The sequence below is a fragment of the Mesoplodon mirus genome (genome assembly GCF_964341445.2).
Source record: "Mesoplodon mirus genome assembly, chromosome: 4".
Lineage (NCBI taxonomy): Eukaryota > Metazoa > Chordata > Mammalia > Artiodactyla > Ziphiidae > Mesoplodon > Mesoplodon mirus.
This window is the reverse complement of record NC_138979.1, coordinates 18,874,317-18,886,814: the sequence shown is the minus strand read 5'-3', so window position 1 is coordinate 18,886,814 and position 12,498 is coordinate 18,874,317. Positions and strand designations below refer to the sequence as shown.

Sequence of the window (12,498 nt, the reverse complement as noted above, 5' to 3'; positions counted from 1 at the left end):
TGGAAACTACTGCATCCCCCACCCCTCACAGTTATCTTGTTTTTCTGCCACTTTCTCTACTGTTATATGAGAACAAGTTTCCAAATATTTTCCCTCACTAAGCTCCTATTTGCCCGTTGTTTTTCCCTCCATCCCAATGAGACCTTTAGAATGCTTTTGTTTTACCTCTAATTACCCAACTGCTGCATTTTGCTAAGATAGTTTAATATTTTGAATTTCAGACTGTTAGTAGGTTTTCCCTTGAAGTACGTCTCTTCTATTTTGAGTCTTCGCTCTTAACACTCCACTCCCCTCTCTGCATTTCTAGTCATTTTACTGCTTACTAACATTGTTTTTATTATTTTTTTAAATTCCATCTTGAAGTCTCTGCCTTGATTACTTTCTTAAGTATTTGACTCACATGGGGTATATAGGTGCTATACTTTCTGAAATTTTACATAACCATTAATATTTTCATTTTACTCTGATTGAGATGTAGGATATTAGATAAAGTATGGATTCAGTTGCTTGTAACAGAAATCCCAAATAATAGTGGCTTGAACAAGAAGGACATGTATTTTTCCCTCACATAAAAGTATGGTAATTCATGTTGGTAATTCAGGGCTGGTATGGGGACTCAGTTTTCTGAGTCCCAGACTGCTTTTAGCTTTCTATGACACCATCCATTGTTTGTGGCCCTCATGGTCTGAGATGGGACCATCTATCACATCCATATTCTAGGCAGGAGCATGGAGAAGAAACGAGGCAAGTCCTCAATACTGAAGGACTCATTTCAGAATTTGCACACATCACTTCCCTTATTTCACCTTGGCCAGGACTTAATCATATAGCCATATACATGTAGTGGCCTTATACTGTATCAACTTAGCTAAACCGGTCAAAAAATGCCCTTCCCTGTATGGTCACGGGTTAGGTTGGCCACAAGAGAAATTGCCAAGATCTGGAAGGCAGAAGAGAAGCAGCAGTGTTTACACCCAGAGGGCTGGTATAGGGTTGGGCACTATTGCAGCTCACACGCCTTGTCAGGGGCTGGATTTGAGCAGAGGCTTGAGGGAGTAACAGGAGCAGCCACAGAGACATGTGGGGGAAGAGGGCTATAGGCAAGGGAATAGCCTGTGCAAAGGTCCTGAGGCAGGAGTGTGTATGGGTGTTTAAGGAACAGCATGAATGCCAGGGTAGCTGTAGCAGAGTAAGCGAGGGGAAGAGTCATAGGAGATAAGGTCAGGAAGGTCAGGGGAGTGGAGCTTCAGAGTGTGTTGAGCATCTGTATAATTTAAGATACATTAAGAATGTTAAGAAGTAGATAATTTGTTTAAAAATGGGTTTAAGGTTAATAACTCTTTAATTTTTAAATTTTTATGAAGTATTTCACTATTTTCATATGTTCAGGCAAATAAAATGTTATTGTATTGGGTGAAGTATCTGTAATGCATTATGTTGGGTCTAAGATAATTTTTAAAATATGCCAGGGCTTCCCTGGTAGCGCAGTGGTTAAGAATCTGCCTGCCAATGCAGGGGACATGGGTTTGAGCCCTGGTCTGGGAAGATCCCACATGCCGTGGAGCAACTAAGCCCGTGTGCCACAAATAACTGAGCCTGCACTCTAGAGCCCGCATGCCACAACTACTGAAGCTCACGCGCCTAGAGCCCGTGCTCCGCAATAGATAAGCCACCGCAATGAAAAGCCTGCGCACTGCAACGTAGGGTAGCCCCCGCTTGTCGCAACTAGAGAAAGCTGGTGTGCAGCAACGAAGACCCCATGCAGCCAAAAATAAATAAGTAAAATAAATAAATTTAAAATAAAATAAAATACACCAAAAAGAGCCATTTATATAACCCTTTTGGTATTATAAAGACATATTAACATTTATCCTATAAGCTAATTGTATATAGTAATATTTCAGGAGTTACCTGATTTGACCTGTACCGGATCCAAATCTTTGAGACAGTGAATTTATATTGACAATTTTCTCTAAGATATGATATACAATTAAATTACTAAATCAGAATCAGTAGTATGTAATCGAATGCTATTTAATGTATGAGGAGGTTCACTTTGTTCACGTAAAATGTAATTCAAGAATGTTAACATTTAATCAAGGTCTAACGGTGCTTTCTTTTTTCTCCCTGTAGTGCTGTTCAGATTCTGGAGGGGTATCCCATTCTTTATGATACAAGGTTTGTTGTTTGTTTGTTTTAACACATGTTAAAGCATCCTGCTTGGTTTGAGGGCAATTCTTAAAATAGTGAGAAATTTAATAACAAATCAAATTGACATTTCTCCTTTTAGATTTAGAGAATTGTTCAAAGCCAAATTGGGATTACTTGGAAAAAGCAAGGGTGATGATGATTTAATTGCATTTCTCTTATATGTGAGTTTTATCATTTTATCTCTTTTTCCTGATTAACATTTGAATGACTATTCCGTATATTCTTCAAGAATTGAGGTTGCTAAATATAAGTATTTTCATTAGCTCATGGAAAAGACAGAAGCTGACTTTACAATGACATTTCGGCAGCTCAGTGAGATCACTCAAAGCCAGTTACAGGAGCTCAGCATTCCTCAGGTATTAATTTGTGACTTTTGGCTTTTTTCTTAACTCAGTTTTCTTTAACAGATTTGTTGAGGCATAATTTACATACCCTAATATTCTACTCATTTTAAGTGTACAAGTCAATGATTTTTAAATAATTTATAGATTTGTGCAGTTATTGTCACAATTCAATTCTAGAACAATTCCATCACTCTGAAAAGATCCTTTTTGCCCATTTGCAGTCAATCCCTTTTTACCACTTCCATCCCCAAGCAACGACTAGTCTACTTTCTGTCTCTTTTCCCTTTCTAGACCTCCCCTGTAAATGGAATCATATGATATGTGGTCTTTTGTGTCTGGCTTCTTCGCTTAGCATATTTTTGAGGTTCACCCATGTTGTAACCTGTATCAGTGGTTCTTTCCTCTTTATTATTTTTAAGACCTTTTAAGTACGTCTTAAAATATTATTTCCTCTTTATTACTTTATTACTCCCTTATATGGATGGACCACATTTTGTTTATCCAGTTACTAGTTGACAGACATTTGGGTCATTCCCACTTTTTGGCTGTTGAAAATCAACACTACTATGAACATTCATGTACCGGTTTTTGTGTGAACATATTTTCATTTCTCTTGGGTAGATACTAGGGGTGTAATTGCTGGATTGTTTAGCAAATTTATGTTTAATTTTTTAAGAAACTGCCCAACTGTTACCAAAATGGCTGTTCTTAATTCAGTTTTAAGAAAGGTGTTGCCTTTTTATTTCAATACTAATCTGCTACATTTATAGAATAATATGGGTATTAACCAGAAGACTCCCACTTATTATAGATTGTTAGAAACATAGCTCTATTTATAAGGTGTAAGTCTTTTATATTGCAGTCATTGTTTTTATTATTTTTCAGATGAAAGTCTAGCCATATTTTTTAAAATTTCAATTTCTTCATTATATTTCATGACTTCTGTGTTAACTAAAAAAAATTATTTATATATAAAAACTATTTGTATATAGTTCTCACAGGTATGTAATAGCCATAAATTACATTTTTAGGAGTGGTTTGAATAAAAGAATGTCTACCTATTCAGCAAGAAATCCAGCAAATGTTAACCAATAAGCATCTTTGATATAATTTAAAAATTATTAATGAGCTATCAGAACTAATTATCATTTAAGGTGAGATTTAACATTTAACATTAACTGAGACAAAGTAATGTTAAAGTGATTTGAACGAGTTCTTGACAGATGTTAATATTTAAATTACTGAGCGTTGGGAAAATTTGAGAGAGATCATTACACTTTTAATCATTTTAATAGTTAATTTCTGTGTCTTCTGAATTTCAAACCTTTTTAACTCCCTAACTCTTAACTAGAGCTAATAGCTTGTGTCCCCTTAGCCTTTATGTATATTTCTATAACACTTCTAAAATGGCATTGTCTTATTTGTTTACACACTTTCCTTTTTAAAGGCAGGAATTATGTCTTATTAATTTTTTTATCCTTCCCAACTAACATAGTTCCTAGCACATAGTTGACATTCCATAAATATATGTTAAATGAATTAATAGATAACTAAATAAAACACAGTTGCAAATTAAATTTTTAAAGTAAATTTTATATTAAGTGAGTTTTCCCTATTTAAAGGAAGGGTTTTGATAATGTAAGTATTCACATGTAATGTCTATTTATAAGAACTATGTATATTTTTTATTTCTCTTAAATCATGCCATTACATGGATCTCCATGAATTAGAATCTGAGTTGAAAGTTATATAAAGAAAAGGAAAACATTATTCCTTTTTAGTACTACTTCTACTTGAAATAGAGAACCTTAAGAGAAATCTGGATGTTATAAATTATTGTTAAAGTACATAATTTAAGGGACATGAAGTTAAAATAAAGTGAACAAGTATTAATAAGCAGTCTATTACTGTATTTTCTTCCAGCAATTCTGGGCATTGAAAACGATCTCAAAGCACAAACTCTTTCCTGCTTGGGTGTCCCAGTACCTTTTGAGACTGAAGAGGTAAGGTAACCTAATCACTTCTTGAGAAAGCATGTAATGTATTACTTTAGCATCGTCAACCCATCAGATTCCTCACTTCCTTTCCATTTTTCAACATTTCCTTTTTATTCCCGGGAAGTCTGCTCCAGCTGAGGAGTGTCTGGTAACATCTCACCCACGCAGAGAGCACCCTTCTGTTCACCTCAACTTTGATCATGCCGTTCCCCTGTGTCCTGAGCCCAAGTCTGCCAAGCCTTGAAGCTCTGGAGAGAGCGAGCTCCCCAGGCTTTCATCCAGTGTCTATAAATTGTCACATCTTATACAATCGTCAGAAGTTACTTTGCTTTGTTAACTGTCACAATGAATCGGAAGTAACAAACATGAAAGAGTAAAGAAATTGCAGGTAGTGGTGCCTGAAGGGAGAGACAGGAAAACCACAGGACGCACAGGAGCAAATAGCCTGTCACAGTTTAATGGCAGTCGAGGGCTATTCATAAAGATGACCCTGAGTAATGAAGAACAAGTTAAATTATTTTCAGAAAACTATGTTTTAAGATAAGGAAAGAGAGGTGCCAGAGAGTTTAGATTTTTTTTTAGACAAAAGTATTTTTTTAATTGGTAAAAATAAAAGTTTTGGTATTATCTAAAATAACTAAATAAGGTAGTAATTTATATATTGTTTAATCAAACAGGATTTTCTGTCTTCCTTTCAGACACTGATTCAATGTGATTTAAAATTTTTTTTCAATATTTGTCTTGTGAAATAATTCTCACCCTTTTGGAAAAAAGATATGATTTGGGGAGACAGTGATTAATTCTGTTCTTCTGTTCATTTTTAGTAACATGAATGATTCAGATTCTGAAAGAAGAAAAAGAATGACAAGTAGGCAATCCTTTTGATTTTTCCTTTGTTCTGTTCGTTTTTAGTAACATGAATGATTCAGATTCTGAAAGAAGAAAAAGAATGACAAGTAGGTAATCCTTTTGATTTTTCCAGCTTTAAGGATTATTACATAAAAGCAACAGGAAGTAATTACTGGAAGTTATTACTCCCAGTTTTCAGCTCTTGTTTTGTTTTTAACTACAAAAACTCTAGATGAGTGTATTTTAGTTGAGTTGAAGTGTCATATATGAGCCTTTCCAATTTCAGATGACTTTTAACTTGATTATGATAGCCCTGCTTTCAGTAAGTTTGCATATTGATGTTAAAATAATATGGCCTTAAAAGATGGTGGAGAGACAAGGAAGGTGGTGTGGTTTATGGTGGAAAGAACATGAGTTTTGAAATCTGACAGATGAACCTCATCTTGCCACTTTTTTGCTGTATAATATGAAAGATATTTAACTTTCCAATTTTCAAGGCCCTTAGCTATTATAAAATGGGCATATTTTGCAGGGATGTTGTAACGATGAGCAATAATATATGTAAGTTATCTTGTTACAGTGCCTGGGCCATAATACACATGTAGTAAATGGTAATGCTAAAAATAAATCACCTTTATATACTGCTTTCAGTTTACCATGTGACTACACTTGGCTTGGAGAAGAAAAAAAAGGGAAGTTAGTCCTTTTTGCAACATGGGTTCTAAGAAGATCAAAGAAGTTAAGACAGAAGTACTCAAGTCCTGGAGTACTCTTGCCTTACTTAGGACTGCTGTGGAGAGCTAGTGTGTGTCATCAGGACGGCTGACTCATGTTGATGAAATAAGAGTGATGCTAATATTCCATGTTAAGTTAGAGGATGAGACTGCTTCTTGACTCAAGACACTATTGTAGAAATAAAAGCAAGTTGAGTTTTTACAAGGAAGTGAGTAATCAATCTTTGGGGATCAGCATGGATTTAGCTGCCAGCCACTTATGTTCACTGGTGCAATCATACAGAATTTATAGGCCAGCTCAATATGGACTATATCAGCAATTAAGAGAAAAAAGAAATTGAGAGAAGAAAATGCCGTGGCTGTCTTCAGTATTTGGATTTGTTTGGTTATGACAGGATGGATGAGATGGTAAGATGAAAGACATTTAGTGAATTCAAGGCTGCAGCTTTGAATTCTTTTAGAGAAATAATAAATGCTGAACAGTGTACTCTCAAGGAAAGGAAAAATTAATTTCCACAGTGAGCAATGGGAAAAAGTTCCAGACGAGATTAAAAAAAAAAGTACAGAATTAGATAACTTCAAAGAATCCTATGAACAGATCTACAATTTTCTGATTTCAGGTAGTTTGTACATATCAACACATAATTTGATCCAAAGTACTTCTGCTTGCAGCTACAAGTCCCAGCATATTTTAACAGTATTTCGTTGCCAGGTTTCTATAAAGTGTTGGTCAAGTTTGTTAAACTTTTAATTGGGTGACTCCACTCTCCCTCTGCCTAAGTCGACTGCTTCCACAATTTCCCTTGCATGTCAGTTTCCTTTTCGTCTAAGGATTATATATATTTATTGTGTATATGTGTTTTTATTTTAAAAGAGTTCTGCATGAATTCTTTAAAATTTGGAAGATGCAAACTTGTAGAAAGAATAAAAAGATTCCCATCACTCAACCACAGTTGCTATTCACTTTTCGATGCATTTATTGACACTTCTAGTCTCTTTTTCTGTGTGTATTGATTAGGAGAAAATGTAGTAGTAATCATGTTACGGTATAATTTTAGATCCTTCTTTTTTTCACTAAAAATAAACATTTCCCTGACTACTTCATTCTTTATAATGTAACATTTTTAATGACTGCATAATATATCTTTGAAAGGGTATGTAATGTTTCACTTAACCAGTCCCCTATTAATAGGCATTTAAGTTGTTTCTAGTTTTCCTTAATATAAATAATGCTTTTTAATGTTTAAATTTGTTCCCATAGACTATATTCCTAGAGAAGTAGAATTACTGGGTCACAGGGCACTTGTATTTTAGATTATCTGTCATGTCTTGGCAGCTCTTTAAAACCAAGTCAAAGTGGAATTTGTGTGTTCCCTCCATTCAAGTAACTCAGAAAAATGTTGTTCAGGATCACAAAACAGTGATTTCTGGAGTCCTCTCAGAATTTCAGGCCAGTGAGGATAAACATCCCTCCTTTCCACCTAGTTGATAAATTATCTTGGAAAAGTCTCATCTCAAATAAAGACGTAATTTCTGGAATGTGCCATTATTATAATACTTTTCTTTTAAAGATTTAATTTTATTTATTTTTGGCTGTGTTGGTTTTTCATTGCTGTGCACAGGCTTTCTCTAGTTGTGGCAAGCAGGGGCTACTCTTCGTTGCGGTGCACAGGCTTCTCCTTGCGGTGGCTTCTCTTGTTGCGAAGCACGGGCTCTAGGCATGCAGGCTTCAGTAGTTGTGGCACATGGGCTCAGTAGTTGTGGCTCGCAGGCTCTAGAGCACAGGCTCAGTAGTTGTGGCACACAGGCTTGGTTGCTCCACGGCAGGTGGGATCTTCCCGGACCAGGCATTGAACCCATGTCCTCTGCATTGGCAGGTGGATTCTTATCCATTGTGCCACCGGGGAAGTCCCTATAATACTTTTTAGTGTGAAAAAGTGCATGGTTACTATAAAAAATATAAATTTACAAAGAGTTTTGCCTGCATGTAACCTTTCCTATTTGCTCTTGGCAACAAAAGCATTAAGCAGTCCTACTGAGTCAGACCTGAATTCTGTGTTTGAAGAGCAGCAACTTTTTCCTCCCTTCATTTGGGCTGCAGGATGAATCTTCTACTTTCTCCCAGCTTTATAAAATGCTTAGTGAACTGAATATGGTGAAAACCAAATTAATGATGAAACACTGAAAAGAAAAATAAAACATAATATTGCTCATGATGCGAAAAAAAAGTTTTTCCTGTACCATAAGATAATAAATACTGTACATTGTTTATAAACAATCAGAATTGACTGATGCTGATCATTCTTCTCATTTGAGCCTTCCGGCAAAGTTCTTAAAGGTTATGTCATTTCAGTGGTAATTTCACATGGCCTGTGTCGACTTAGTAATTATTGTTCCATGATGAACTTTTCCCTCTTGTTTAAGCTGTTAATCCTAGATACGTGCTGAAGAACTGGATGGTAGAATCCGCAGTGCAAAAAGCAGAAAGGAACGATTTTTCAGAGGTAAGTTGGTTGACTTTTCTGGGCTTATTTTTATTAATTTAAAACGTATCGTACTTTAAACACCCTGATTTTGTTTGCAGACATGCTAAACCATACCTTTGCCAGCACCAGCTTCCCAGCTTCTCATTACCTGGTCTCTTTTTTAAATCAGTAAATCATTTTCTCATATTTCAAAATTTACTCTTTAATGTGTTGAAATTTTTATATATTCATTTGATATATCTACATTATTTGAACTTCCGAGGGTCTGGTTCTGCTAGTCATTGTTTATGTTCAGGGATTTTGGATTTCAATCTCAGAAATCCAGTGAAGCCTGATTTGAGGGTGCATCTCTCCAGAGGGAATTAGCTTTTGCATGTACCAGGCATCTATGGCACTAGCAACCTGGGTCCATGAAATGAAATCTTGACGTCCGTGAAGATGAATGCACTGCATCTATACACATCAGCTTGGATGAGTCTCACATATAATGTTTGGCAAAACAAGCAAGTGGCAAAGGAATACATACAATGTGTTACCACCCCAATTTACTCTAAACATGTAAAACCATGTCTTTAGGGATATATGCATATATAGTAAAAGTAACAAAATGAATAAAGATGATATCATCTTTGGACAGTGATTGATTTGCAGTAAGGAGGAAATTTGAGTTAGGGAAGAATATTCAAGGTTTCAACCATATTGGAAGCATTTTATTTCTGAAGCTGAGTGGAGGATACACAGGTATTTGTCATATTATTCTGCATACTTTCTTTTATGCCTCAAATATTTCCTAATGAATTGTTTAAAAATGCATTGCACACAGTGTATTTCTTAGAAGAGGAACAGCCCCAGCACTCTTGCTGTCACTCTTCTGTCCTGCACTGGAACAGACATTATTAATGATCGCGGCCCCCTTTCTCTCTCAAATGGGTCACAGCCTTAGGATCCTTCTCATCACAGCATGCTGTGTAGTCACTACCAACTGATCAGAGTGGGCACGACAGAGAAACTGTTCTTGCTATTTCTAATTTGGAACTTGCATTAACTTTACATTTCGGTAGTTTAATTAGCCTGACAAATCTAAGTTTTCATTTTAGAAAATAAAATATTTTTAAGTGTAATCTTTTTAGGGTATTAAGGAAAAACAAAGAGAAGGAAGCTAACTCGGTATTTATCTTTAGATAAATTAGTCTAAGCTGGGGAAACTAAACAGTGGGTTTTTTTTTGTTTGTTTTGTTTTTTGCGGTACGCGGGCCTCTCACTGTTGTGGTCTCTCCCGTTGCGGAGCACAGGCTCTGGACGCGCAGGCTCAGCGTCCATGGCTCACGGGCCCAGCTGCTCCGCGGCACGTGGTATCTTCCCGGACCGGGGCACGAACCCCTGTCCCCTGCATCGGCAGGCGGACTCTCAACCACTGCACCACCAGGGAAGCCCCTAAACAGTGTTTAATAAGATGTTTTTGTTGCCTTGTTTCACCTTCCTTCCCTCTCTTTTGTTCCCTCCCTGTTTTCTCCCTTCCCTCAAAATTATACTTGAGTAAGGATGCAGTGCCCACCTTGGGTGGGGAGGTGTCTTCCTAGGTCCAAGTAAACATTCAGATTCATAAGACTATTACAGACTGCTTTTGGCCCCCCTTGATTCAGAAAGATACAGGACAGAAACACAGCTTACCAGCAGGGCACCATTAGGTTCCTCCTTTGCAGGAGTTCTTGAAGCATCCACGCAGGCAGGGAGGTACAGCGGTAAAGCTCAGGTGCAGGGGGACACGATCCACACTGGGAAGATGCAGGGCCAGCCCTGGCTGAAAAGCTGCACGTTCTACAGAAACCAGTATCTCTTCTAACAGCTCCATGGGCATAGTTTCCAACATCCCCACAAGAGACCTGCCTTATACCGGGAGTCCCTACACTAAAGAAAGTACAACGCATTCTATCAGGTGTTTACGGTCCTCCCAGGACAAATGCTATGTGTCAGTCATAAGCCGTGTTGTATGGTGATACAGTGGACATACGTATACCACCTTATCAGGTTACCAGGGGAACAGATCCAGAAAGTTAACTAAGGGTTAAATTCTCATGCAGGAAAAGAAAAAGATCTTGTTAAACTTTTAGACCTATAACTCTTTACACATACACCTTGTGTTTACATTCCTGCATCAAACATTTCTTGAGAATTCACCCTCTGCGAGTTGCTGTGGAGAAGTATAAAAATCTATTCAGGGAGCTTTTAAACTAGTAGGTGAGATTAGATAGGTATAATATTTATTATATATACTTTTTAAATGGAGGTATAGTTGAAATATAATATTTTGTTAATTTCAGGTCTACAACATAATGATTTGATATTTGTATCTTGTGAAATGCTCACCACAATGAATCTAGTTAGCACCTGTCACCATACACAGCTACAATTATTTTTTTCTTGTGATGAGGACTTTTGAGATCTATTCTCTTAGCAACTTTCAAATATACATACAGTATTATTAACTATAGTCACCATGCTGTACATTACATCCCCACAACTTAATTATTTTTATAACTGGATGAAAATATACATTTTGATCCTAGAATTATTGCTGAAAGAGGTGTGTTTGTTGATCCCTCAGTTTATACCATGGGACAAAATTGCAAATGAAGCAGTATGAGTTGGAATCCATGCCCTTGATTTGGAAAGAGCGTAAATCACTGACATCCTTTTATTTTTATAAATATTTTAGAAAATTATAATTCTCTTAATGCTGTCAAGGAATTTAGAAATGATCGGGAATTATATGTATTCTTTGTGACGCTGTACATATTCACTCTCCTGTTTCAGCAAAAAACTACTACTTAAGGAACTTTCTCTGGAATAACAGAAATTTTAAGTAACAGCTATAGTTGAAGTTTTAATGAAACATAAAATGTTTAAACATTTTCATGCACATTTAAAATTTACCTTGTCGTCTCAGAAATTTAGAAAATTAATAAGGGTCCTGATTAAGATCATCTATATTTATCTACTTTAAATTGTTTACCAGGTCCATCTCCTCCAGCAAGTTCTTCGCCGTCCTTTCCAGAAGCATTCTGCAGCTGAGATAGCAGGCTATTCCTCACCTACTCCTTCCTGGGCCAAAGAGCTCAGGGTGAGCTGCTCATCTTAACTTGGGAAAAATCAACTAAGGGATACTTCTATCACCGAACCCAGCACAGAATAACCTATTTGACAAATTCTTAATGACCACCGACATTTTCTTGACAATCCTGCATTTCATAATAATGGTTATATATAAAAACGTTTTTTAACCAAATAAAGTGGACCTATTCTCTGGAACATGTTTGTGGTCATTTTTGTTTTAATCAATTTAATGAATAATAACTACCTGAGTTATTCTCAATAACTAAAAAATCTTATAACCATCTTTTAATGAATTTGTAAGTTTTCATCTAATACCATGTACCCAGCAATTTGGGGCACATCAAATAAGAATATAATTTAATTGTACTCCTCAAGCTTTTTTGTCTTGTTACAGTAATTTTCATTTACCAAAGAGAATAGTTTAATGAACCTGATTTACCATTCAACCAGCTTATTAAGTATCAATGCATGATAATCTTGCTTCATTTACACCCCTACACACCTCCCCCTTGTTCCTAGTTATTGTTTTAATTGAGGTATAATTTATATATCCCCAAGTATTTTAAAGACATTCCCAGACATAGTTTCATTTAATCTATGAATATCTCTGTATCTCTAAACGTTAATGACTTAAGACACATACATACAATACCATATCACCTTAAGACACTTTTCTGTCTGTGCATAAACTGAATAACAAGTATGTGGTGATCGACTGATCAATCCCTAATGGTGTTGAAAGAAGGGATGTGACTGGTCACTA

At 36.1% G+C, this 12,498-nt stretch overlaps 1 protein-coding gene across 3 annotated transcripts in view; it reads left to right on the top strand.

Annotated features, from left to right (window-relative positions):
• LOC309801742 (protein adenylyltransferase SelO-like) overlaps positions 1 to 11,930 on the top strand; it is a 28,541-nt gene extending 16,611 nt beyond the window's left edge. Inside the window, exons 13-19 of one of the 3 annotated variants that reach the window (XM_082616632.1) lie at positions 2,134 to 2,178; positions 2,291 to 2,372; positions 2,475 to 2,567; positions 4,479 to 4,558; positions 5,465 to 5,508; positions 8,560 to 8,639; positions 11,638 to 11,930. In XM_082616632.1, the coding sequence (XP_082472758.1) occupies positions 2,134 to 2,178; positions 2,291 to 2,372; positions 2,475 to 2,567; positions 4,479 to 4,558; positions 5,465 to 5,508; positions 8,560 to 8,639; positions 11,638 to 11,760 (547 nt within the window). In that variant the 3' untranslated portion in view covers positions 11,761 to 11,930. Of the gene's footprint in view, positions 1 to 2,133; positions 2,179 to 2,290; positions 2,373 to 2,474; positions 2,568 to 4,478; positions 4,559 to 5,376; positions 5,421 to 5,464; positions 5,509 to 6,052; positions 7,308 to 8,559; positions 8,640 to 11,637 lie in introns of those variants that run through there. The other 2 variants (XM_082616633.1, XM_082616634.1) reach the window with 2 other exon arrangements.
• The last annotated feature ends 568 nt before the right edge of the window (positions 11,931 to 12,498 follow it).